Source organism: Mustela putorius, unplaced genomic scaffold (genome assembly GCF_011764305.1).
Source record: "Mustela putorius furo isolate JIRA1106 unplaced genomic scaffold, ASM1176430v1.1 tig00003834_pilon_pilon_pilon, whole genome shotgun sequence".
Classification (NCBI taxonomy): domain Eukaryota; kingdom Metazoa; phylum Chordata; class Mammalia; order Carnivora; family Mustelidae; genus Mustela; species Mustela putorius.
Window position 1 is genome coordinate 81,212,194 of NW_025421987.1, and position 23,053 is coordinate 81,235,246.

Below are 23,053 nucleotides of genomic sequence, written 5' to 3' on the forward strand. Positions count from 1 at the left end.
GGGACAGTGTGGAGGGAGAAGGGGGTGCTCAGGCTCCCTCTGCAGCTCTCTTCACCCAAACGTGTTCCCTGCGTCATCAGTCCGACCACTCATGGCCTTCGTTAGTAAACATTTTGGAAACAGAAATTTCCATCTCAAGGGTTTCCCTCCTGTGATTGGAGCCAAATCCACACTTTATGTGCTCTGGAAAGGCCACCAACAATCTCTGCCTTTGCCAGGGTACCTCTTAGTCTCTCAGATCCCAGCCCCTGCCCCCTGCCTTGGACTCCCTTCTCCCTGAACACACACCAAGCTCCTTCCTGCCTTGGTACTGTATGCTAGCTCTTGGCTCTGCCAAGAATGTTTGTTCCACTTGTTTGGTTTCTTGTTCAAAGCTCAGCCCAAATGTCACCTTGGGAGAAAGCTTTTCTGATCATCTACAGATAAAGGAGCCACCAGTATCTCTCATAATACCTTATTTGCCTTGTTCTTCTAGCTCTTTTTAGCACAGGACATTCTTATTTGTTAAAGCATTTGGTGATCCCTCACAGAAATCTAAGCTTTCAAGGGCAAGTCTAATTTGATTTACTTACCACTGACCTATATCAGAACCAGTACGTGCACGTAGTAGAACCTTAAATATTTATTGACTGATTAAAAGAAAAAAGAAAAGAAAAAAAGAGGAAAAAAAAACCCAGATCCTAAAACAAATATATTTTAATACTTTTTATTCTAAAAAAATCACGAAGTCCAATTTCAGGTTAAATATTTTACTCTTAAAAAATTAACAAAGGAGGGAGATTTAAAATTTTGGTTTTATATGTAAAAATGCATTCTTAATTTCCAGATAACTCATGCAAAATCATATGTGGTGATATTCAATAAAAGACTTTTTTTTAAACCCATAGTACAAATTGGATTAATTTTGATTTGAAGCAGTTCTGATCCCCAAATCCCATTTTGAAAGATTTCTCAAAAGACCTTGAAGCCACAGACAAAGTTTATTTGAAAACATAGTTTAAAATTGCACAAATATAAATACAGTTTAGTAATGTGAAAAAGGGAAGGCATGCTTCCAATAATAGTACAAAAATACTACCTTAATCTTGGTACTTTGTAAATTATAAGCCAAAGGAGTAAATTAAATTAAACACATCAATATGATAAGAGGTTGTTTTTATGGTAGTAGTTTTATTTCAAAGAGCAATGCAATGAAATACTAAGATGAAGCCTTAATATCCAACAGAGTTGTGCTATGATACATAATATTTCACTAAATACACAGATACATTATCACATAATATGCCCATAACTTTTATGCCCCCACCCCATTGTCATTAATTTACTATAGGTCACTTAATTTGGGTTGGTTTTAATTTAAAAACTCAATGTAAACATTTAAAGTTAAATTTTATGTTTGTTACCTATTTTAACTTAAAAATGGAATCCCAAGATTTTAAACATTATTGAGCGTAAAGAAGCATCACAGAAGAATTTGTCTCAATATCTTTAGATTAGACTAGATATGCAATATTCATAGATATACAAAATATATAGAAACATCTTTTCTAAATAGTTAATAAATGCTTGTTATAGTTTGTAAAAAGTTTATTAAATTAATCGGGTTTTTTTTTTTTCAACCAATGTAAACAAATCTGGGCAATGAAAGTTGAAGAGGGTTTCAGTGAGGTGATACGTGGGAAACCGAAAGGATGTCGGTAAATTTAGGTTTGCTTTATTTCCTTTAGATATTGGCAATATATTCAATCATGAACATTTCTCACATTGCACAATTCTTTTATGGTATCTATGCAAAATTTTTATATCTCCCAGTGAAAATGTCAGACTACCTAGTGGAGTGCTTATGTATATTTCTTACCATTTTTTTCTATTTTTGGTCATATCATTTCCCCTCTCCTGGAAATTTGAAGAAAAAAAAAAAGACAACATTTTATTGTTGAGCAACGAACTGCCTGCTGTTCCTTTTTTTTCATCTTAATATTGTTTTGAATGCAGGTTTCTAAAAGTGTCCCCATGAGCTAAAAACCATGGCAGGGTTTTGCTATCACACTCTGCTCATTGCAAGTTGTTTTTCTCTTGTAGAGAAGGTCCTGAGAACACAGTTCTGGGATTGGGGCACTTGTCTCCAGGGTGCATTATTTTGGTATTTCTGCAGAGGTTGCCGGTAGTGGAAACCTTATTCAAGGCAAAATACCACATGAGAGTTTGGTTAACCTCACACTTTAGTTTTTCGGGTTTTCTCCTCTTAACTGTTTAATGCCTCCACACGAGAGTCTTTGCTGCACGTTTGAGGATTTCTGTCTTTGAGCTTACATGTCTGTGTTTGGGGGTATATGGGATGGTGACAAAGCTGTTACTAACAGAAGTTTGTCCTACTGAGTTTTGCTCCCTCCATTCTCTGGTCTTCTTGTCCATATTTTTTTCATAAAACAAGGGTTACAGAAAAAAGCAGTGAGAGGACTTCCAAGTTGGTTCTGAGTGACCATGAAATCACCTCATCATCCCTGAATTTCAGTGTTTTTAGACATAGTTCACTGATTTGTCATAGAAATGGGGCCATGTTGAGGACAAGGATGCAACACCCTACACACACTGCTTAACATTTGTGGAAATTAAGTTCCCCTGTCCACTTTGCCTTATGATGGTTTTCATGTGCCTGACATGACCCTGACTCCCCACCTTTTTTAGAATGTTAGTATTTCTAACTTCCTGAATTTCAGAAAATATTTGAAATGCACTATTCAGAATTTAGAACCCAAATGGGTTCTATGGAGGCAATCAACATACTTTTGTATGGTAGCATTCAGACATAGGGACTTTGTTGGAGTTTTGGATCTGTTGTGCCTCAACTGGTTTTTTAAAAATTGTTTAAATGTTTAAGTACCTGGATTTCTCAGTAGATTCATTTGGCACTGGCAGCAGCATTGCATTCGCCAGATGTGTGAATATCTGTAAAGTTCAGTGTGGTAGCATGAAAACAATCTCGAGGATAAGATATTAAACTCAAATAGTACAACTTTAACGCAAAGTTCATGAAAATGCTTCCTTGTTTGGAAGCCAGGAAAAATAAGCTAACCTATGAGACTTAATCATGCACTGGGTAAATTTACATTCAGTAGAGTTTATCTTGCATGCTTTGGTTAATATTTGAATAGGCAGATTTGCAAGTACTAATGCATGCGTTATTTTGTACCTGAGGTTATATGTTTTATTTTTTAAAAATTGCCTTTTTACAAACCTTATGCCAGAGTTCATCTATGAACACTCTTTAAAAAAATATATGTATCTACATCTTAGTTCAAAACAGTTTAATTTCAACCCGTTCTATAAATACTGAGATGACAGGGAAAATGTGCAATGAAATCTAGAAAGGGAATGAATTTGCAATTATTTTACAAAGTTGAAATCATGTGTGTTCATGTTTAACAATTTCTAAAATATGAGGCCTCGAAAAAGATGGCACACGAATTAAGCCTTCTGTTTCTAGAATGCTTTCAGAATCATTTCAAGGTGTAAAACAACAGCAACAATGAACTTAAAGTACAGTCCAGTCTTGTAGAACTGATTCAGGGGCAAATGAGGAAGGGACACAAAATGACCATCTTGTTTTCTTTTTCTATCCCCAAAGAACTCACGGATAAAGGATAGGGAACAGAGCTTAGGAGCTCCTGTTATATGTTGGGCTAGCTATAGTTTGGTTCAAGTCTTGCTTGTATAGCAAGAATGTTCTAGAAAGATTTATCTAGTTTAAGTTCCTAAACATGGACCCAAGATTCAACACAATAGTTCTCTTTACAGTAAAGAAGAAGAGTGGCATAAAACTCTGAATGTGAGTGTGCCCTAGACATTCCAGCCTGGTTAAGTATCACTAATTGGCCATTCCAGTTGAAATGCAGATTGGCTGAGAAAGCACAGCTGCTAGTTTTCTGTTAAAGTTTCCTGGTGGACAAGAGCTGTCTCTTTTTCTAGGAGTCATGGGGAACGATCTTCAGAGAAAGCAAAAGGAATGATGACTCAGTATGATGGGCCCAGTAAGGGGCTTTGCTATTTCTCTTCCTTATTCCTCTACCTCTTCCCCACTGTTAAGGTACAGCAACATGTGGAAACAGCCCCCCTAGACATAACTATAACATATTTTGAAATTCAGCAATGGCTTTCAGTTCTTGAAAGATACATCTAAGCATCTGAACAGCCATTCCAGTAAAACAGTAGTATCCTCTAAGGCATCATAGGCTTGCTTACATATTCAGTAATACAAGAAAAAAGAAACTCAAAGCCTTTCCAGGTGCCTCAGAAAGGCAACGAGGACACCTTGCCCTTTGAAATGGAAAGAAGTAATTTAAATGTCAATTTCAAACCACCAGGGTAAGATACCCAAAACAGTTCTGCCTTAAAAGAATGTGTGTATACTTAACAATGTATACAATAAACACTGTTCTATCATCTTACTAATTTTTGGTGGTGCTCTGATTTCTATAAACTTTCACTTGTTTTTTAGTAACTGTTTTTACTTAATTTTATTTAAAAATATCGTTGAAAAATATCTTGGGCAAGAGTTCTGCACTTTCTGAGAGGCAACCATTATGAAAATCTTGGTTCTGATAGACTCTAGGCATACTGGAGAAAGTCCTATTGAATGTTCTGCAAATTATCACATTATGATGGGAATGGAAAATTATCTACTCTCCTCTGAAGTCACTTTGTATTCTGACAGCAAAATACAACTTGGGCTGCAAAATTTTCTACCACTTAACAACAATCAAATTAAAGTATCCTGCACTTACCCTATAGTTAGGCTTTAAATTGTTAGCTGACGTCATGTTAATATTGCAAATTCAGTTTCTGTTGAAAGTATAGAACGGCATCATAACAGAAACCTGTGTTTGAATCCTGTGTTCAGAGGCTCCTAGTGGACTAGGACGGATGCAAAGCAGCTTGCCAGCCAGTGAATGTGCAGAGAATGGATGCTCTTCTATTGGGGATATCTAAGCAGCCAGCTGCCATGAACTTAGAGGCTGGCCCCAAAGTCCTTCCTCGACTGAATTTTAAGATTCTAAAATTCTAAACAATATTCTTGAAAATTTTGTTCAGCTTTGTTTGCTTCTGAGACTGGAGGGAAGTATGCAAAGACTGGGTTGTCACCACTGCCCAATGGTGAAATGCCTTACTGTCTCTGTCTCCTGCTGTCCAGCTGGGGGCACCACCTTTGCCCTAGTGAGCTTCAACAAGAAAGACGAAAGCTTGGCACACCATTGGGCCCTCAACTCTTTTGTCCTTATAAACTTGATAAACTCTTTGTCCTTATAAGCTTAAAAAAACTCTCTGTTGTTATAACGTATGTAAACCTCAAGGACTTGTGGTTTTGTGGTTCCTTGAGGTCCCTTCCTACCGGAGGGACTTCTGAGGTAACAGAGGAGAGGATTTCTACCTGCACTTTTCCCCTCAGGAGAAGCTAACTCCCCAGTCAATTAAACTGTCTTGACTCAAATGCTGTTTGCTTGGTAACTATCATCATGAGAGCAACCAGCTACTATTAACCAAAGAACGTGAGGAAAAAATTGGGATTGGATTGCTTTGGGGAAGATTCTGGAGGAAGGAAGGAGAAAAGACAAAGAAGAATGGGACCACTTACCAGGACCAGTTGCTAGAATTGGACACTGGCAATACTATATTTTTGTCAGCATTTTGCAAACAACTTTTTTAATTCTTTAAAAAAATGATGTCATTCCAAATAATCACCAAGCCCCAACAGGCACAACACACCATTAAGAAGTGAGCAGAATGTGTCAATTAAATAAAACCACCACCAACAGAAAATTCCTGATACTTGATAAATATTCAAAATGAGAGCCAAAAGGCATGCATCTTTCATAGTAAACCTCTGACATTCAGTGAGATTGAGCTAGAAAATATTGATCTTCTATCACTTAGAATGCAAAAGGCTGTGCAGTGCAGATTATTATGGAACTAAGAAAACACTTAATTTTTAGGGAAAAAATGTATCACTCTTACGAAATACTATTTAAATATTAATGGTTTAAAAGGAATATATTGGTGTGCAGGGCAGTTAGAAAGCAAGTAAAATATGACATTTAAGCAAGTTAATGTTAAGTCCATAGAAATCACGTTATCATCAAAATTCCTCCCTGCAGAGAATGCATGACGGGACAGTACGTCTTCCTTTGCTTAAGTTCATACAATCCCAGAAAAGCATGTGAGTAAAATCTGTTTGACCTATTTACACCCTATGTCATACCTGCTTTAAGAAAAACTCCTTCAAAACTCTACACTATGAAAAACTGTTTTCAGGAATTTTTATTTGGTCCATTGATCTAGCAAGGCCGAATTCTCAAGTCTTTCACCCCTAAGTTAAAAATTGGAGCAACGAAACAAAACTCCAGCAAGGCATAAATAAGATATTAAAGTGCATATATACAGTCCCAGAAAAGTTTTGATTGGGAACAGCAAAAATTTCTAGTGCAAAAACCGCTTTTGCCAGCAAAGCTCCCTCTCTGGAATCGAAGGGCTACAGTAAAAGTTAAAATTGGAACAGGTTTAAGCAACGCCTCTCTTTAGTCAAGAGTTAATATATGTGCATGCACCTTGACCCGAACTATCTATGTTGTAAAAGGGAGAGTTGCGGGGGATAGTTCAGAAACAGTCAGAATTCCCTGATCAGAGGCAGTGCTTCCTTTCTCCACGTGTCCCATGAGCAAGTTCCTTAGATATGTATCGGCTGCGAATGGGGACAAAACCCCCCACAGGACATGTTTTGAGTATGCTTGCAGGTCGGGAAGAGTATTCACACACCGTTATTTCATCTTGGTTTGTCTTTGTGTCTCTCAGTTCTTCTTTTGAGCCCAACCTTGACGCTATATAGAACATTTTGTGCTTTTGAATCTGAACAGAGCCTGGGCATTGTCTGTAGGAATTCCCTTGTGTTATCTCACCATGGCCTTTTGGACGTCTGGTTTGTCCTTTTTTTTCTTTTTTTGAATTCATAATAAAATAGTTTTGCATTTCTCGGTACAATCACACAGACAAGGATTTATTATTTTTAATTGCTTTCTTTTCCTTCAAGGATCCAAGTTGAAAGCCCGTAGGAGGACATCCAGGTCGCCGAGATTAGCCGCCTGGAAGAGTTCCGGTTGGTCCATCAGAGAGAGTGCGATTCTGAGGGCGGCCCAGATATTTCCAGAGATCGCAGGATGAGGGACCTGCTGTTGATTCCTGCTCTTTCTTTGCAAACTGAGGGCAGTGAGAAAATTGCTGACCGCTTCTCTAAGAGGGTAGAAAAATAGACATGTAAAAATGCAACAAAGTTTGACTTAGCAACTTATAAAATGAAATGGATTAATTTCTCTTAATCCTAAATGCTAAATCATCCCTCCATGGTGCTTTAGATCATCAGGTGAACAACTTTCTGATTCTCTCATTATTCTTTTTTTTTTTTTTTTTTAAAGATTTTATTTATTTATTTGACAGACAGAAATCACAAGTAGACAGAGAGGCAGGCAGAGAGAGAGGGGAAGCAGGCTCCCCGCTGAGCAGAGAGCCCGATGCGGGGCTCGATCCCACGACCCTGGGATCATGACCTGAGCTGAAGGCAGAGGCTTTAACCCACTGAGCCACCCAGGCACCCCTCTCATTATTCTTTTGTGAAAAGAATCATTGTTTAGGATAGTGAAATCAGAAAGAAAAAGGAAAGCAAATTTTATTTTAGGACTGTCTTGTGGGACGGAAAGATTAACAGTGAAACCATTGCTAACTCATTAATGCTTCTGCTTTTCTCCACCTTCAGGGACAATTTAAAGACTTAATCCATTTGCAAATGTGATATATATAACAAGTGTTGAAGAAGAAGCATCTGACCCTACTCAGAAACAAAGTGTTTTAAGGGCTGCCTGGGTGGCTCAGTCAGCTAAGTGTCTGCCTTTGCCTCAGGTAGTGATCCTGGGGTCCTGGACCCGAGTCCTGCATGGGACTCCTTGCTCAGCGGGGAGCCAACATTTCTCTCTATCTGCTGCTCCTCCTGCTTGTGCTCCCTCTCTGACAAATAAATAAATAAAATCTTAAAAAAATAAATAATTTGAGAGGAATAAAACGAACAAAGTGGTTTAATTTTTCCCATTGGTGATAGAAATATGGGGAGGTCGCTGGGACCGAGTTGATTTGTTACCAGAGTGTCTGGGCTTAGAATCCTATTTTCTTATATTTCCAATTCTCAGTTTCCCCAACTGTGTAATAGGAAGAATAGAAGCCACTTTAAAACCTTGTTGTGGGAGGTGCAGTTGGATCCATTTATGTGAAAGCTCTTATTAAGTTAGATCAGTAGTTCTCCAAGTGCGGTCTGGGGAACTCCAAAGGTCAATGAGGTCAATATCAGTTCTAAGATAATCCCCAGAAGTTATTTTACATTGCTCTCATTTTCTCATGAGTGTTCGATGGAATTTTCCAGTGATTACATGATGTGTGAAATCCCAATAGATTGAAGGCAGAGGCAGATATCAGAATGTCTCTATTAAGCAAGATATTTTAAAAAAACTGGCAAAAATGATAATGCCACTATTCTCACTGAGCACGTTTTTGTTTTGGGGAATCGTTATTTTTCATAAATAGATAATGTTAACATGTGGTTAATTCCTACGTTTAAATACATCTTTTAAACTTTTCTCCATTTAACATCTAATAGGGTAAACATCGATAGAATCTACAGAAAAGCCCCTGGAGGTCCTCAGTAACTGTTAAAAGTGTAAGGTGGTCCTGACAACAGGAAGTCTGAGTCAGAGGTTACCCACAGGCCTTCCAGCTCCTCCCAGCCCAAGCTGCTCTCTTGCTCCCGGGTCTATCCTCTCTGGACCCCTGGCACTGGAAGCACGTGTTCTGTATCTGACAAACTGGGCTCTGCTGAGAGTGATGACGCTGCTTTCATTTGTGCCCACTTCACTCTCCTTAAAAGCTTCTCGCACGTTTGAGCCCATGTACTCCTGTGAGGTAGTCATGAGAGAGAACTGGTAGGAAGCTCTGAGGTGAGGCTGGACTTCTGAGTCCGTGCACGTGGTCCAGGCATTTGTTCATCCGTAGGATGAGATCTGCCGGGAAGTAAAGGGCAATTGGGAGACGGTGGCACTGTGCGTGGCGACCTGGCTAATGGAAAGGAGTGGGGTTCTTTGGGAGGGTTAGCAATCAAGCGAGAGAAGAGGGTTTATAAAGAGATGCACGTGTGGAGTTTACTTTGGAGGCCCTTTCTGGCTTCCTTGTCACAGGACAGCAGCTCCGATGACAATGACTCCCTTTCTTCTCCTCATCCTAGGCTTGTAAGAACTCAGGGGAGGAAGATCTTGGAACCCACACAGGCACAGGCCACTCCTAGCTCCCAGGAGTGTGGCAGTGGTCTCTGAAGGACCTGGGGAAAAATGGAATGGTCTAACTTGCTAGCCCTACCAAGCAATGTGAGGTTTTTCCCATGAAGAGAGTCTAAATCTGTTCTCTAACATGGGAACACAGAGTTCTTTTGGGAGACTCAGAAGATTGTGCATGCAGATGTGCGCATAGTTTTCAGATGTTTCACACATATGTATGTGAATAAGCTGTTCGTGTATGTCTTGATTAATAACATGCATTCAGTAAAAGGGTTCCTCATTTTATAGTATCTTTCCCTCCATATATTAATACTAAAAAATTATTATCAAAGGAGATGTGATCTATGTTTTCATTAAAAAGAGGTCCTCACTCTTTTTAAAATTTACTTTTTATTTTTTAAAGATTTATTTATTTATTTGAGAGAGAGAGAGCGCGAGCAGTGGGTGGGGCAGGGGCAGAGAGAGAGGGAGAGGGAGTCTTAAGCACAGAGCCCTACTCGAGGATCAGTCTCAGGATCCTGAGATCATGACCTGAGCAGAAACCAACAGGCACCCCATGAGGTCCTCACTTTTGAGAAGGTGAAGATTCTTTGGCCTAAATTCTACTCTGGGAGCTCCTACTGACAGAGGGGTAGTGTCTTACGCTACACCCAGGTTTCTCTCCAACAATTTCCTCTTATTATTTCAATTATACAGTACTGGGGAAAGGTTTGCCTTTGACTCTTTATAGAAAATGTGCAATGACAAACAGCCAGGGATATAGCCACATACACAGACTTCTGTGTTCTTGAGGGGTATGTCCCAAGGTTCCTGTGGATATGAAAGAATATGAACCAGCTCAGGGCTTTTTCCCTGAGTCATATCTCTATGGAGGGTTATCTTTTCCTAACTATCTACTTACACCTCAAGTTAAACTTATTTTCAGAATTCATTTAAAGCTGATGTCTCACTCAATGGTCTTTTTTCCTCAGGAAAAAAAAAATGCAAAATGTTTAGTACTTAACAAGATTTTCCACATGTGGAATGACAACAAAAGACCCACAAATCTCTGCTGAGATGTTTTGAAACTTTGAAGTAGTCATGCAGTCAAGGTTGCCAGATTTACCAAGGATGATAAATGCACAGTTAAATTTGAATATCAGGCAAACAGTTCATTACCTGTAATATGAGCATGTTCCATGCAATATTCGGGAAATACTTACCGGAAGGTGTATTTGCTGTATCTTGGAAATTAAAATTTAACTGGGCATTCTGTATGTTATTTGGCAACTCTAAAACTGACTTGCTCCTGTGCAGGTGACTTTCATCTAGAGGACTAAAAATTCTCCCTCAGTAGATTTGCCCATTTCCACCTATTACGACCCTTTCGGGCCGCCAGCTAACAGTTACCCTCCTAAGCCTTATACCTGCGACTGCCAAGAAAGTATTTTATTGACTTCTCAAGTGTTGTTTTCTACACTGTAATGAGGAGTTCCAGTTAAGAAAGACTCATCTGGAAGCTTTATAAAAGCCTCCTTTAATTGAATTTAATGTCTACAGGTACATACATACTTATTTCCACTTCCCCTTGTTTCAAACAAAGGTATCTCCTCAAGTACTTATACAACATAGTGAGAAAATAAGTGACTGGGAAGGGGTGAAGATAAAATCAGGTTAGGAAAGTGAGATCAGAGCAGGAATGAACTTAGTATGCGAACCCGACAGGGTCAGCCTAAGGCAGCTGGGGTGGGAGGAGACGGCGCAGGCGCCCTGGGGCCCTTTGTGGGGCTGCTGGGAGGCCAGCCTCCCTTGGTTACCTTCGCAATGTCTGGAAAATAAAGCAAACCGGCTGCTCTGGAGTCCCTCAGCTATTCCTGGCTTTAACCTGAGCGAGGTCCTTTGAGGACTGGTGTAATCCCGTGACTAAATGTTCTTTCTAAGATTCTTTTAGTATAAATGAAGCAACCAGTTTCTGAAACCTCACTGTTTGCCCCTGACACAGTCCCCAAACGCAGTTCAGAAACAGGGGCTCTTCAGATGTCAAAAGGATGCTCTCCGATGCCTTATCTGAATAAATAATGATGGGGTTACTCCTGATGATGGCCACTGTCATAGTCATGGTAGCAGTTGCCCACTACTGCTCCGTGCTTAGGCAATTTACATTTAATCTGTGCAACGATCCTGCAGGCTGAATATTATTTTACCACTTTTTTTTTTTTTTTTTAAAGCAGGTGAAGAAATTGAGGCTAAAAGATGTGGGCTCAGAATCACGAAACCAGTAAGTGGCAGAGCTGTGATTTGAACCCAGGCTTTTCTGATTCTAAAAGCCTGGCTCTTTTTTTTTTTTTTTTTAAGATTTTATTTATTTATTTGACAGAGAGAGATCACAAGCAGGCAGAGAGGCAGGCAGAGATAGAGCAGGAAGCAGGCTCCCTGCTGAGCAGAGAGACCGATGCAGGGCTTGATCCCAGGACCCTGAGATCATGACCCAAACCGAAGGCAGCGGCTTAACCCACTGAGCCACCCAGGCGCCCCAGCGTGGCTCTTTTTGAGGAAGAGAAAGGGTTTATGTTTTTTGTGGGATTTGAGACTAACAGTTTTCTTTTTTCCAGTTGTGAAAGTAATACCTACTTAGAAGTTGAAAAAGGGGAAAATTACCTATACTTTTAAAAAAGATTTTATTTATTTATTTGAGATAGAGAATGAGAGCGAGCAAGAGAGAGAGAGCAGGAGCAGGGGGAGGGGCAGAGGGAGAGGGAGAAGCAGACTCCCCACTGAGTTGGGAGCCCAACATGGGACTAGATCCCAGGACCCTGGGATCATGACCTGAGCAGAAGACAGACACCAAACCAACTGAGCCACCCAGGTATCCCTCACCTATACTTTCCTTACCCAAAAGAAATAAAGATCATTCATTCCTGTTGATGAGTTAAAAATAGAATGTAGGAAGGATGTAGACTGGATGATGAAGAATGAGAAAACAAGAAAGACATTTTAAACCATAAGCCCACCATTTAACATTTGTTTTACAGAAAAGATTTTTTTCTTTAAAAAATTTTTTTTAACTACTTCACTGGCAAAGTAGTTTTAGATAACCTGGACTTTTGGTTGTGCTTTGCCCAAAGCTGCTCTAGACCTTCTTAAGTCATTTTACTGGGTGCCCCTGCCTCACCTCCCCAAGGTTCTCTTTTTGTTTACCTGGGAAATGAAGGGTTGGGCAGTTTAAGTTTCTCAAAGAGTTGCCCCAACCCAGGCTGACTGATTGGAAATCACAGGGGGAGGGGCCCAAGAATCTTCATTCACTAGATGCCCTACGCAATTGCCACTCTCCAAAGAGGAGAAACACCGAAGCCACTGTTCCCACTTCAACAGGCCTCACGAGGCAATGGTTCAGCTGTTCCCTAAACAAGAGGAGGAGGGCTACTCCTACAAAAGGAGGTATTTTCACTGGCAAATGGCCTTTCAGGTTAGTCCACCTTAGCCCTGAGCGTGGCTCCTGGTTCTCAGGCTACCACCATACCGCACCTGTAGGCGCCCAGATTGATGCAGCTGATGCCCAGGTTGTATCTGGATCGGATGAAGCCCGGCTGAATCTCCAGGGCACGCGTGTAGGCCTCCACGGCTTCCTCACTGCGGTCACCGTTCGCTAGTGTCGCCCCCAGCCGGTTCCATAACGAATAATCCTGATGACAAGAATCCGAGCCAAGAACCAGCGTGAGCCACAGTGACAGAGTATTCCCCATATTGCTCGCAGAAGCGGCATGGTGGCTAGACATCTATCCAGGGCTCATGGGTAGGGGTCATGATGGTGGAGAATTACTCAAAAAATGGTACGGACCGCTCTGTGAAATAACTTTTCATCCATCCAAGAGCAGCTACCATTGGATGCTGTCCAACAATTCGTGTTTCTATTTGAGGTATTTGAGGATTAACAGCCATGTAGCATGTTGTTAGTACCGATCACTTTAACCATTGGATGCAGGGAAATAAGGGGTAGCAGAAATGTCCAAAGTGTAGCTTGTGAGAAACTTATATTGAACAGAGAACCCTACGGTTTCTTGTTGTCCACTTACCTCTGGCCGAACAGTTAAGGCAGCGTTAAATGCATCGATAGCTCTATTAAATTCTCCGCTCAGGTGGAACAGTACCCCCAGGCCTGTCTGTAGGTCTGGGTCAATCATATCTCCATTTTGGTGGGCAGCTTCCAGATATAATTCCTTAACTCCTTCCAAAACAGAGCTACGAGGGAAAAAGTGGAGATGTGTATTCCAAATAGTCTGAACATATATTATTTACTATTATGTCCTCTGTTCTGAGAGAACATTACAGACTGGAAAAATTATGCTTAAAATATCTTTGCTTAATGAGAAGGACTATTAATACTGCACATTAAAAAATACCTGCTGATTTTCATGAATTATTTCCTTGTACACAGAAACAGACTGTGCTAAGTAAGGTCTTCACAAGGACAGTTCCATTGACCCTATGCGTGCCAAATGTGGAAAACCACAGGGCTCCACGAGAATGAATTTAACATCCTGATTTATTGCTGAGAGAAACAAAACACCTAGAAGGAAGGACTTCCATTTTTACTCATAGCCAGTTCTCAGGCTTTATGAAACTTGGTGCATTCTATAATTTATTTTAGGTTAATTATATGTACACAGCCTTTTGCTTTAAATTGTGGTACTCTGGCAAAATGTCTGTGAGTGCCTACAATCTTGATCATGTGATCAGTTGTTGGTTCTGGTCTCGGCATCAATCTTTGTCATCAGAGTTGCTCTTCAAGCATTCCTGCTGCTGGTGAGGCTTGTTAATGACCCTTAAGGTGCCTAATTGTGTAACAGGGTGTTGACCACTGACTGTAATTTAATTAGCAGGATACCTATCAACTGGAGACTTGGACATCCTCCGGGTAAGGCCTGGAGATCCCTTCTTGCTCTTCACAAGGTATTTGTACTTTGGGTTTTGCTTAATCCAATTCTTTAGAGCCTCACAGGCATCCTGCTGATGGCCCGTGTTAGTGTAACTCACCGCCAGGGCCATCAAAGCTTTCAAGTTGTTGGGCTGTAATTCTAAACACCTGCAAGAAGGCATAAATAAATAGGTAAATAAATAGCCAATTTCAGATTTTTTCTGAGCTAGAGTCTAATAGTTCTTTAGAAAATTTGGGGTTGTTATTAGTTAAAGGGTGCAAAAGCATGGCTAAGTTTATGTTAAGTCCTTGGAAAATACCATATTTATTTATGTGAAAATTGGGATCTAAGTATATTTTTAAGAAGGTTAAAACTCATCTTGATGAGCGCTAGGTCCAGTAACTTAATAAATGGTTTACAACCATAGAAAGGGTGGCTAATCCTTGCATAAAATTTCTTAGGAGTTCATTTCATGAGGACAGATAGCATTGTTTTAGTGCCGCTCTACTATTGATGTATTAAATGTATCATATCCACAAAGCAAACTGACTTGAGGTAAATTTGATTCAGCAGAGATGAAAGGCTGTACAGTGTTTTCAAAAGGAGAGGGAGAGTCCTGTGTTTCTAAAAGACTACTGATGTGGGTTTATACAGGGCACAGGCTACAGCTGCTCCCCCTCATGCTATTCCACTACCCTCTAGCAGGGGCCTTTCAAACTTGGCGATGCATGAGAATCATCTGGGGACCTGCTAAATGCAGAGGATGTAATACAGTCAGCCTGGGGTGGGCCCCAGACTGGGCGGGTCTGACAAGCTCCCAGGTGATAGTTGCTGGAAACGACTTAGAGAAGAGAGCCCTAGACAGTACCTACATCAGTGCTTTAGGGAGAGATTATAGAGGGACTGTATGTTGTATAGGGAAAGGGGAAGTTGATTTAGTAGGGGTGATTTTTTCAGGGTACACAGAGGGCCCTAATTAAGTGAAGTGTGATGCTACATCCACCCAAAGCAGTCTAGACCTTTAGTCATGGGCTCAGTGGTTATCCTTGTAGGTCACTGAAACTCTCTCAGGAGAGTCTCTGTAGACACAAGGAGTTAAAATTGCACTGAGATTATTTTGAGTATGTTTCTTCTGAGGAAAACTTTCAAATGCTGCAGAAGGCTAGAAAGTTAAGAGGAACTATATGTGTATTGAGTCTATTTTATGGCCACTTTTGACATAGTCACATTTGTGCCAATGAAGGTCAGCTGATTTGGGGATGACAAAACACTGCAATTTAGGAACATTATTTCTTCATAGATTCTTGTTTCCTACAGCTAAGTACAATGTGGCATCTCAGCACTTATCCTGGCCAAATTCTTTACAATGTACCTAAAGGTCAAAGGACAGCAAAAACAGAAGTGACCCGGCCCATGATTTTGCACTTAGCTTCATCTACCTCTGGAGGGCGACAATAGCTGCTTGTTCGTTTTCATTCTCTGCCTGGGTTATCCCAAGGAACTGCCATGCCTACAAAAAACAACTGAGGTCAACATTGCAAGAGGAAGCAGATTCATTCCTGTGCTTTAGATCCCTCCATGCAGAACAACCTGTCTCAGACTCGACAGTCTTGTAAAAGGGAAAAAATATCACAAGCATTTCTTTATTCAAAGGCTCCTCTGACATCTGGGTCAAGATCCTCTGACATTTTGACAAATTCTCAGTATTTACTCTCCTGTGACCCATGGAAACATTTGAGTATCTGACATTTCACGGTATTAGGTGCCTTAAAACCAAAAGATAATTATATGAAAGTATGCATTTGTGAGGAAAAGGGATGGAAAATAACCCAGAAATATTGCTGAATAGTGTGGACTTTATATAGCAAGGAATCTCAAGATGTACAAAATGAAATAAATTTGTACAGATGCAAGTCTGACTGTTACTATAAGAGCTAACAGAAACTTTAGGAACTAGGGAAAATAAAAACAAAACTCTCCACTCTAATCTGTTTATGGCTCTAATATCACTGTTAAAATGCTTAAAGCACATATAAAATGTAATATAATACATACATAATTTTATAGCCTACACTTATACTTTATATTGCATCATAAACACTTTTCATGTTTCTACAAAATCCTTATACTTATAATTTTTAATTTAAATTTTGTTGGGTGGATACCCTATTGTTGACTCAACCAATAACCTATTACTGTAAGGTTGTTTCAGTCCTTTGCTATTGTCAACAATGTTGACAATATCTTCAAGCAGATAACATTTTTCCTATCTAGAATGAAAGTTTTTAGTATAACAAATTTCTCCCTATATATTTAGAAGAACAATAATTCTCACACCATTACAAGAACAATCCCATGAACAAAACCTCTCATTACATATACTGTCCTCAAATTTGCTGGGGATAGGGGTATATCAATTCTTAAAAACCCTTTAAAGGGGCTTGGGGAATGCATAACTACACCTACAGACATTTGAAATCAAAACTATATGACGATACATAGACTCACTCTCAAATGCTGTAAAAATTATATTGGCTTTATCATCCTGAGTTTTTATTACCCATGCCATATAAACTCATGAAAATACTGATTATTTCCCCTCCAAATATCAGTTATTCTGATGTTGATTTCACCCTCCAGACATCTTAGAATGCTTCTTAAGTTTGATGAAACAATCACTCTCTAGTGGCTTCTTGCTAGCCTTTGAGCATGGTGTCATTGTCACTGTTCACAGATTGTCCTTTATCTGAATTTTGGAGTCTCCAAGATTCAGAAGCCCTGAGTCCTTGTTTGGGATACATTAGTTACCCAGTGCCTTAATCCTCTCATTTATGAATCTGACATAATAACATATACGTCTTTTTTTAACCTTCCAGGGTTATTGTGCCAAATTATATAATACTCTTGAAAACACCATAGCATTTAAAAATGTAAGATGATATTCTTTTGGGTGGATGGCTTATAGTTTTCTACTAAAATAATGACTTTCTCTTCTGTAGTGATCCTTGTATCTTCTTAAAAATTCCAATATTTCGGTTCACATTCCAATTCTCAGTTCAATCTCATTTCACTGTCAATGTTTTGACTAACGAGATACCAGGGATTTAACGTAGTAATTGGTTTACTCATTCTTTCCATACAAACTTTAAGTACAACCAATAATAATAATGAAGGCTAATTACTGATGTACCAGACATGAACTAAGCACGTTATTTGCATGAACTAATTTAATCCTTACAACACCCAATGAGATAGTTACTATAATTGTGGCTTCCATTTTATGTATGAAGAAATGGAACTGAGACCGTTTAAATGATTTGTCTCCGACCACACGGCTCATGGCTCATGAGTGGTAGAGCAGGGATTTGAACCCACACATTTAGGACAGCAGAGCCTAGAAGCTTAACTACTACCCTATACTGCTGTCTCAGCACCATATATACCTCTCCCTAGAATTTCTGCAAATCCCTTATGAGGATTAGCCCTTGTGAGACGATTACTGAAATCACTCCCAAACTAAAAAAGGAGACTTTACACCTACCACTATCTTATTACAGGCCTCTGCAGGTTTGGAAACATAGTGGACTAAGGGTGGATGGCAAAGCCTCTCTTGGCAGTCTCTTGGCCTCTGTCTCCATCACCTTCCACACCTCAGAGAAAGGGATTTTTTGAACATGCAAATCTGATTGTACCCTCTGCTGAGTAGAGTTCCCTAGTGGTTCCCCTGGCTTTCATGAAATTCCGAAGCTTACCCACCTCTTCCTACCTCCTCTCCCATCATTGTCTTTCCCCCTCAGCCTCCTGGAATAATGTTTCATGCCCCACTGCCCAACACAAACCATTTCCTCTTAACACCTTGATGCCCCTGCTGTCTTTCATTAGGCCCCCCTCCTTCAAACCTCAAATTTGGATTTAATTGGAGGGGAAAGCCCGCTCAGAAACCTTGCTCTCTGCTCTCATAGCAGCCTGTGCATACTCTGACATTGCATTTATTACGCTGTATTGATTTATTGACTTGTCTCTCCAGATAGAACACAAATGTATCTTTTCAACAGTTCCATTTTCCCAGCCTGGCACATGTCTTGGGACACAGTATGACACTGTTCAATAAATGCTGAACGAGACAAGGGTGGGGTAGGGTGTGGCTCTAGTCCTAGACAAGACTATACACTGCCCCCTGAAAACTTCTGCTCAACCTCCAGGTTGACAATTATGGATTTGTCATTTCTTGTCCCCACCCTTTTATTTTGGGGCACTGTGGACACTGCACATTTGACTTGGTTAGAGAACAGGTACCTATTTTTAACTTTTAAACATATAGCAGAGTAAGCCAGGTTAACTCCTTTGGGAGCTTTTCCTTGATTCAAATGTAGCCCAAGAGAGCTTAGTGGCATCCCTGGTCCCTCATTCACATGCAGCCACTTTGTGAGCCAAGCAAGATGAAGAGAATGTTACCTCTGCATCTCCGGGGTCCTGAAGAATCGCTGCTTCCATGAACAGGATGGTAACGGGCAGGTCCCCTTCCTTCAGTCTTTTTAAGCCTTCTTCAAATGCTCCAGGCCAGTCCTTGAAGGGATTTTCAGTATGAAAGTAATATCCCTACAACATGGAGAAGGGAACTATGAGATCTATTGATTTATCTCTTCATTCTGATATTCAGTGAGCTCTTTTTGAATTTGAATTTAATTAATTTATTTTAATTATTTAACTTATTTATCACTGTTTTTTCTTCTTCCTGTGAAGGTAGTACATTTTCATTATATAAATTTTGGATGATGATATTTTGTTATTCAATAATATAAAAAGAAACAAAAGTTATCCATCATGCCACAACGTATCACTGCTCTCTTTTGCTCTTTTTGCTTTAGCCATTTCTCCCTGAGATTTAAAAAAATACAGAGTTTTAGATGTATTTTTGCAAAGTGCTACCACTCATTCCTCTGAAATGTTAATGCCACACACTGTACATCTGCTTATGTGCTGTGACTCTTTGGAAGGCTATAAACCATTCTACTATCTACCATTTTCTCTACCTTCCTACTCCTTGAGCCAGTTTTTGTCCTGTGGGGGGCTATATTTGCCCGATTGAGAATGCGTGTTTTAAAGTTATAGGTCTTTTCTTTCAAAAATTTAAATTGTACAGAAGTATAAATAATCCTTTTCTATGAATATATAAATTAAACAAATAAGCTCTTATACAGTCTTGTACCTTAAGTCCCACATAGTTTTAGTTTTTAAAATTATTTGCATTGTGCCAAAACTTATTTAACCAAGGTACTACTGATGGACATTCAGGTTACTTTCAATTTTTTTGTTTTCATAAATAAAGTTACAGTGAAAACTTTGTGCTCAAATCTTTGTCTGCCTATGATTATTACCTTAGGATAGACTTCTAGAGGGATCTATTAGACTAGAGGCTATGAACTATTTTGAGGGCCTTGATATGTATAACTGAGTTGCTTTTGAGATTTGCTCCAGGTTAAACTCTAATTGGAAATATCTGAGGGAAATGATTTGTTGCAACATTACCAGCATAGGTCATCATAATATCCTTCTAATTTGATAGATACAAATAAGCTAGTCTGTTAATGATGCTACTAAGGTTTTGAAATCGGTTAAATGGAGACTTTCATTCTCCATTGTCACTGAGAAAGACAGCCCTCTTTATCTAAGCCACAGGGTATGTCCAGTTTATGTAGTGGTGTTACAGATATGGGGTCCCAGGGGCGAGGAACTCAGGGTCCCAGCCATGCCTCAGGGGCATGAATTATAGCCTAGAGTCTGACGATCTATATCAATGTTTTCTCTTCTTGCTTAGCTTTGATTTCTTTGTGGAAGAGGGTTTTTTTAAAATAAGATAGTTACTCTGATTTTATGAGATTGCCTGGCCTACTGAGGGGCAGAGAATACTGGGGGAAGGAAGACATTTTAATGACTATGTAGATTGAAAATCCTCTAAGATCGAAGACTATTCATCCTCATAATATATTGCTACATAGGCACTCAATAAATATTTGTTGAATTGAAGAGATGGAAGTTATGCAGAACTGAATATTATTGAGACTTCCTCCACCACAAAAAAATCCATAATACACATATATTATATATATACACACACATATATATACACACACACACACACACACACACACACACACTAGTTTTTCCTTCAGTAAGAAAATTCCATATCTTTTTCTATCCTTCAAGTCCTTTAAATTTATTTCTGAAAAGTGTTCCTCCCCTCTTTGCCAAGTGTTCTTATTTTTTTATTATTTATTTACCTATATTTATTTATTTATTTTTTCACCAAGTGTTTTTAAAAGCATAAACCCAAGGGCAACTGGGACTTCATGGGCAATTTGGCTGGTTGTTGACTAAATTCACACATTTGCTGGGGCTCCTTTCAGGGGAATATGTTAGGCTTGGGAGTTGTCCCTGGGACTTGACCTGGCTGTATGAAGGGTATCTTTTCCACTTAGTTTCTTTGTTAGCTGTGTAAGGACCACCTGTGAAATATAGCCCTAAGCCCCCACCTTACTCCCCTGTCCGCTGATACCATTTCTATTAGCTAATTCACCCGGCTCAATGAATGAGTAACAAAAACCACTGCGAGATTAGTCAGTTCTTGTTCCAACCCACCCTCAATGTCAGTTAGTTCAGTAACTTGCTAACAGTCAAGAGGCAAGCTCTTGGTGGCTGCCAAGCTGTAGTAATTAACATTGATAAAAATAAGGGTATTTCATTCCAGCTTTGCTGTCTTCACACATTGGAGGATTACATTGTTTTCATCCACCAGGATTTCTTCTAGGTCAGACTGACATTAATTTGTCTACTTAATTCTTGACTTTTCTGCAAAATAGTTAATGACTAATTTATAAAAACATGATGCCAAGATGTTGAGAAAGCTGGTCAGCAGATGTAAGAACAGAATTGGTCACCTTCTCACTGGCCGAGATTGTAACTTGGTTCTGAGCTTCTTGGTTCTCTGATATCCAGTTCCTCCGAGCCATTTCTTCCCATTCTGCCTGCATCTTATCCCAAAACTCTGTATCTGACTAGGAGACAGGAAAAATGAAGAGAGATGGATTTAGGACCATGTATGTCACCTGGTTTATTACTAGAAAGAGAGTTTTCCTCATAGATCAGAATGAGTTCTGAGGAGGTATAAGATGTTCAAACTGGCCACATCCAATGATACTCATGGTTGAAGAGCTCCTGAAGGGTACTTAGTACGCAGAGTGTTGAATTGTATTAGTTGTGACTTTCTCCAGCAGGAAAATAGTTACCATCTGAAGGACGAGGGTCATATATACCGAATTCAGCTAAAAATCCATTACTTGAGCTGCTTCAAGTGTGGGCACTGGGCACACATTATAGGAAGGAAGGTTTTAGAGCTGCTCTCAGGATATGAGGAATAACAGCCATGGCTTTGGGACTGAATGGGCAGTGACCTAGGGAAGCAGCTGACTATGGACAAGGGAAAATAACACTAATTGACCCTATTCTGTGCTAGGCACTGTGCTAAGAAAACACTGAACATAGAGGATTATGGTCACAAAGCTAGGAGTTCATAGGATCAGGACCCCAGTCTGACTTTCAAGCCCATGCTCTATGAGAAACATGGCATCCTGGTGCTAAAAAATGAAAGACATTGGCTTTCAGTGTGAACTTAACTGAGTCCTCTTAGGGAAGGTCTTGTCTATGGCAGGATGATTTTTTGAGAAATATTACTTTGTGTTTTTCTCCTTATAATTTTCCTTTATGTTTTCCAAAAGGGAAACCAGGCCATTTGCTTCCCTTTACTTCAGGGGAGGACTGAAGCAGAAAATTTCTGAAAGATCTGTCCATGGTTGGCTGCTATTTTGGTAAGCCTGAAGAGAGTACTTTGGGAGTCCTGGTATGAGGAAAAAGGGGCAAATATTTTAAAGAATTTAAGAGAGGAAGGGGAACTTCCCAGGGGTGGGAAAGAGAAGTAGGGCGGTGGATTCTGAGATGAGTGGGAAACTGGTGCTTAGCTTTGAGATTTTTCCCTGTGAACTGACCTGACTTCCAAAAGGGTGACAGATGGTCTGACAGGGCAGGCTGACTTCAACTCTGATTCCAACATGGCAGGGATCTAGAAAGTGGATTTCAAGGAACCACTTGTTGGGGCTTGTTTTTTGTTAGCCATCAGTATGATAGACAAGAGGGTAGAGACTCTGCCCTTGATTTCTGGCACCACATAATCCTTCCGTATTTGGTGTCTGAGTCTAAGTTAGTAAGAGAGATGCTTGGAACCTACTTAATTTTCTTTAAAGAAATCAAGGGGAGTTAGTGCTTGAACACCTGAGTCTGGGACCGAGATGCATAATCTTAACTGCAAATCTTGATTTCTAAGATTCTAAGTCTTGTGACTTGTTAACATGCCATCAAAGTTGCCCTTCACCATTCAATCCTTCTAGTCTTACCTTCTACTCTACCCTCATGCCTGGTGTTGGTGGTTCTATGGTGGAAACTCTTCAAAGTTTGTCTGAATGATAATTATAAGCTTATGGGTATATATGTTCAAGGAAAAAAGGCCAGATCAATGTGCTTAATCCCAGGCTGCTAAATAAATAGTAGGTCTTGTTATTCTCCTTTATTATGTCCACAGTACTCCCTCCTACCACAAGAGCGGTCCTGTCCTTTCAGCAGAGGCCTCCCCTTGACAAAGCCGCAGGGCTGCAAGTACCTTGACAAATTTGTGTCTGAGACTCTAGAAGCACATGGAATGGCCATCACTTATCCAGGTTAAGGTTAGGAATAAAACTCAACGTT

The 23,053-nt window shown here is 39.8% G+C and overlaps 1 protein-coding gene across 8 annotated transcripts in view; it reads right to left on the reverse strand.

The window, feature by feature from the left end:
- Window positions 1-961: 961 nt before the first annotated feature.
- The window catches only part of PEX5L (peroxisomal biogenesis factor 5 like), a 225,736-nt gene continuing 203,644 nt past the window's right edge, over window positions 962-23,053 (reverse strand). For 7 of the 8 annotated variants that reach the window (XM_004756644.3, XM_004756646.3, XM_004756642.3 and 4 more), the window contains 7 exons: window positions 21,196-21,312; window positions 18,713-18,856; window positions 15,697-15,767; window positions 14,227-14,424; window positions 13,415-13,580; window positions 12,867-13,024; window positions 962-7,281 (listed from right to left, as the gene is read on the reverse strand). In XM_004756644.3, the coding sequence (XP_004756701.1) occupies window positions 7,077-7,281; window positions 12,867-13,024; window positions 13,415-13,580; window positions 14,227-14,424; window positions 15,697-15,767; window positions 18,713-18,856; window positions 21,196-21,312 (1,059 nt within the window). In that variant the 3' untranslated portion in view covers window positions 962-7,076. The remainder of the gene's footprint in view (window positions 7,282-12,866; window positions 13,025-13,414; window positions 13,581-14,226; window positions 14,425-15,696; window positions 15,768-18,712; window positions 18,857-21,195; window positions 21,313-23,053) is intronic. The other variant, XM_045088655.1, reaches the window with a different exon arrangement.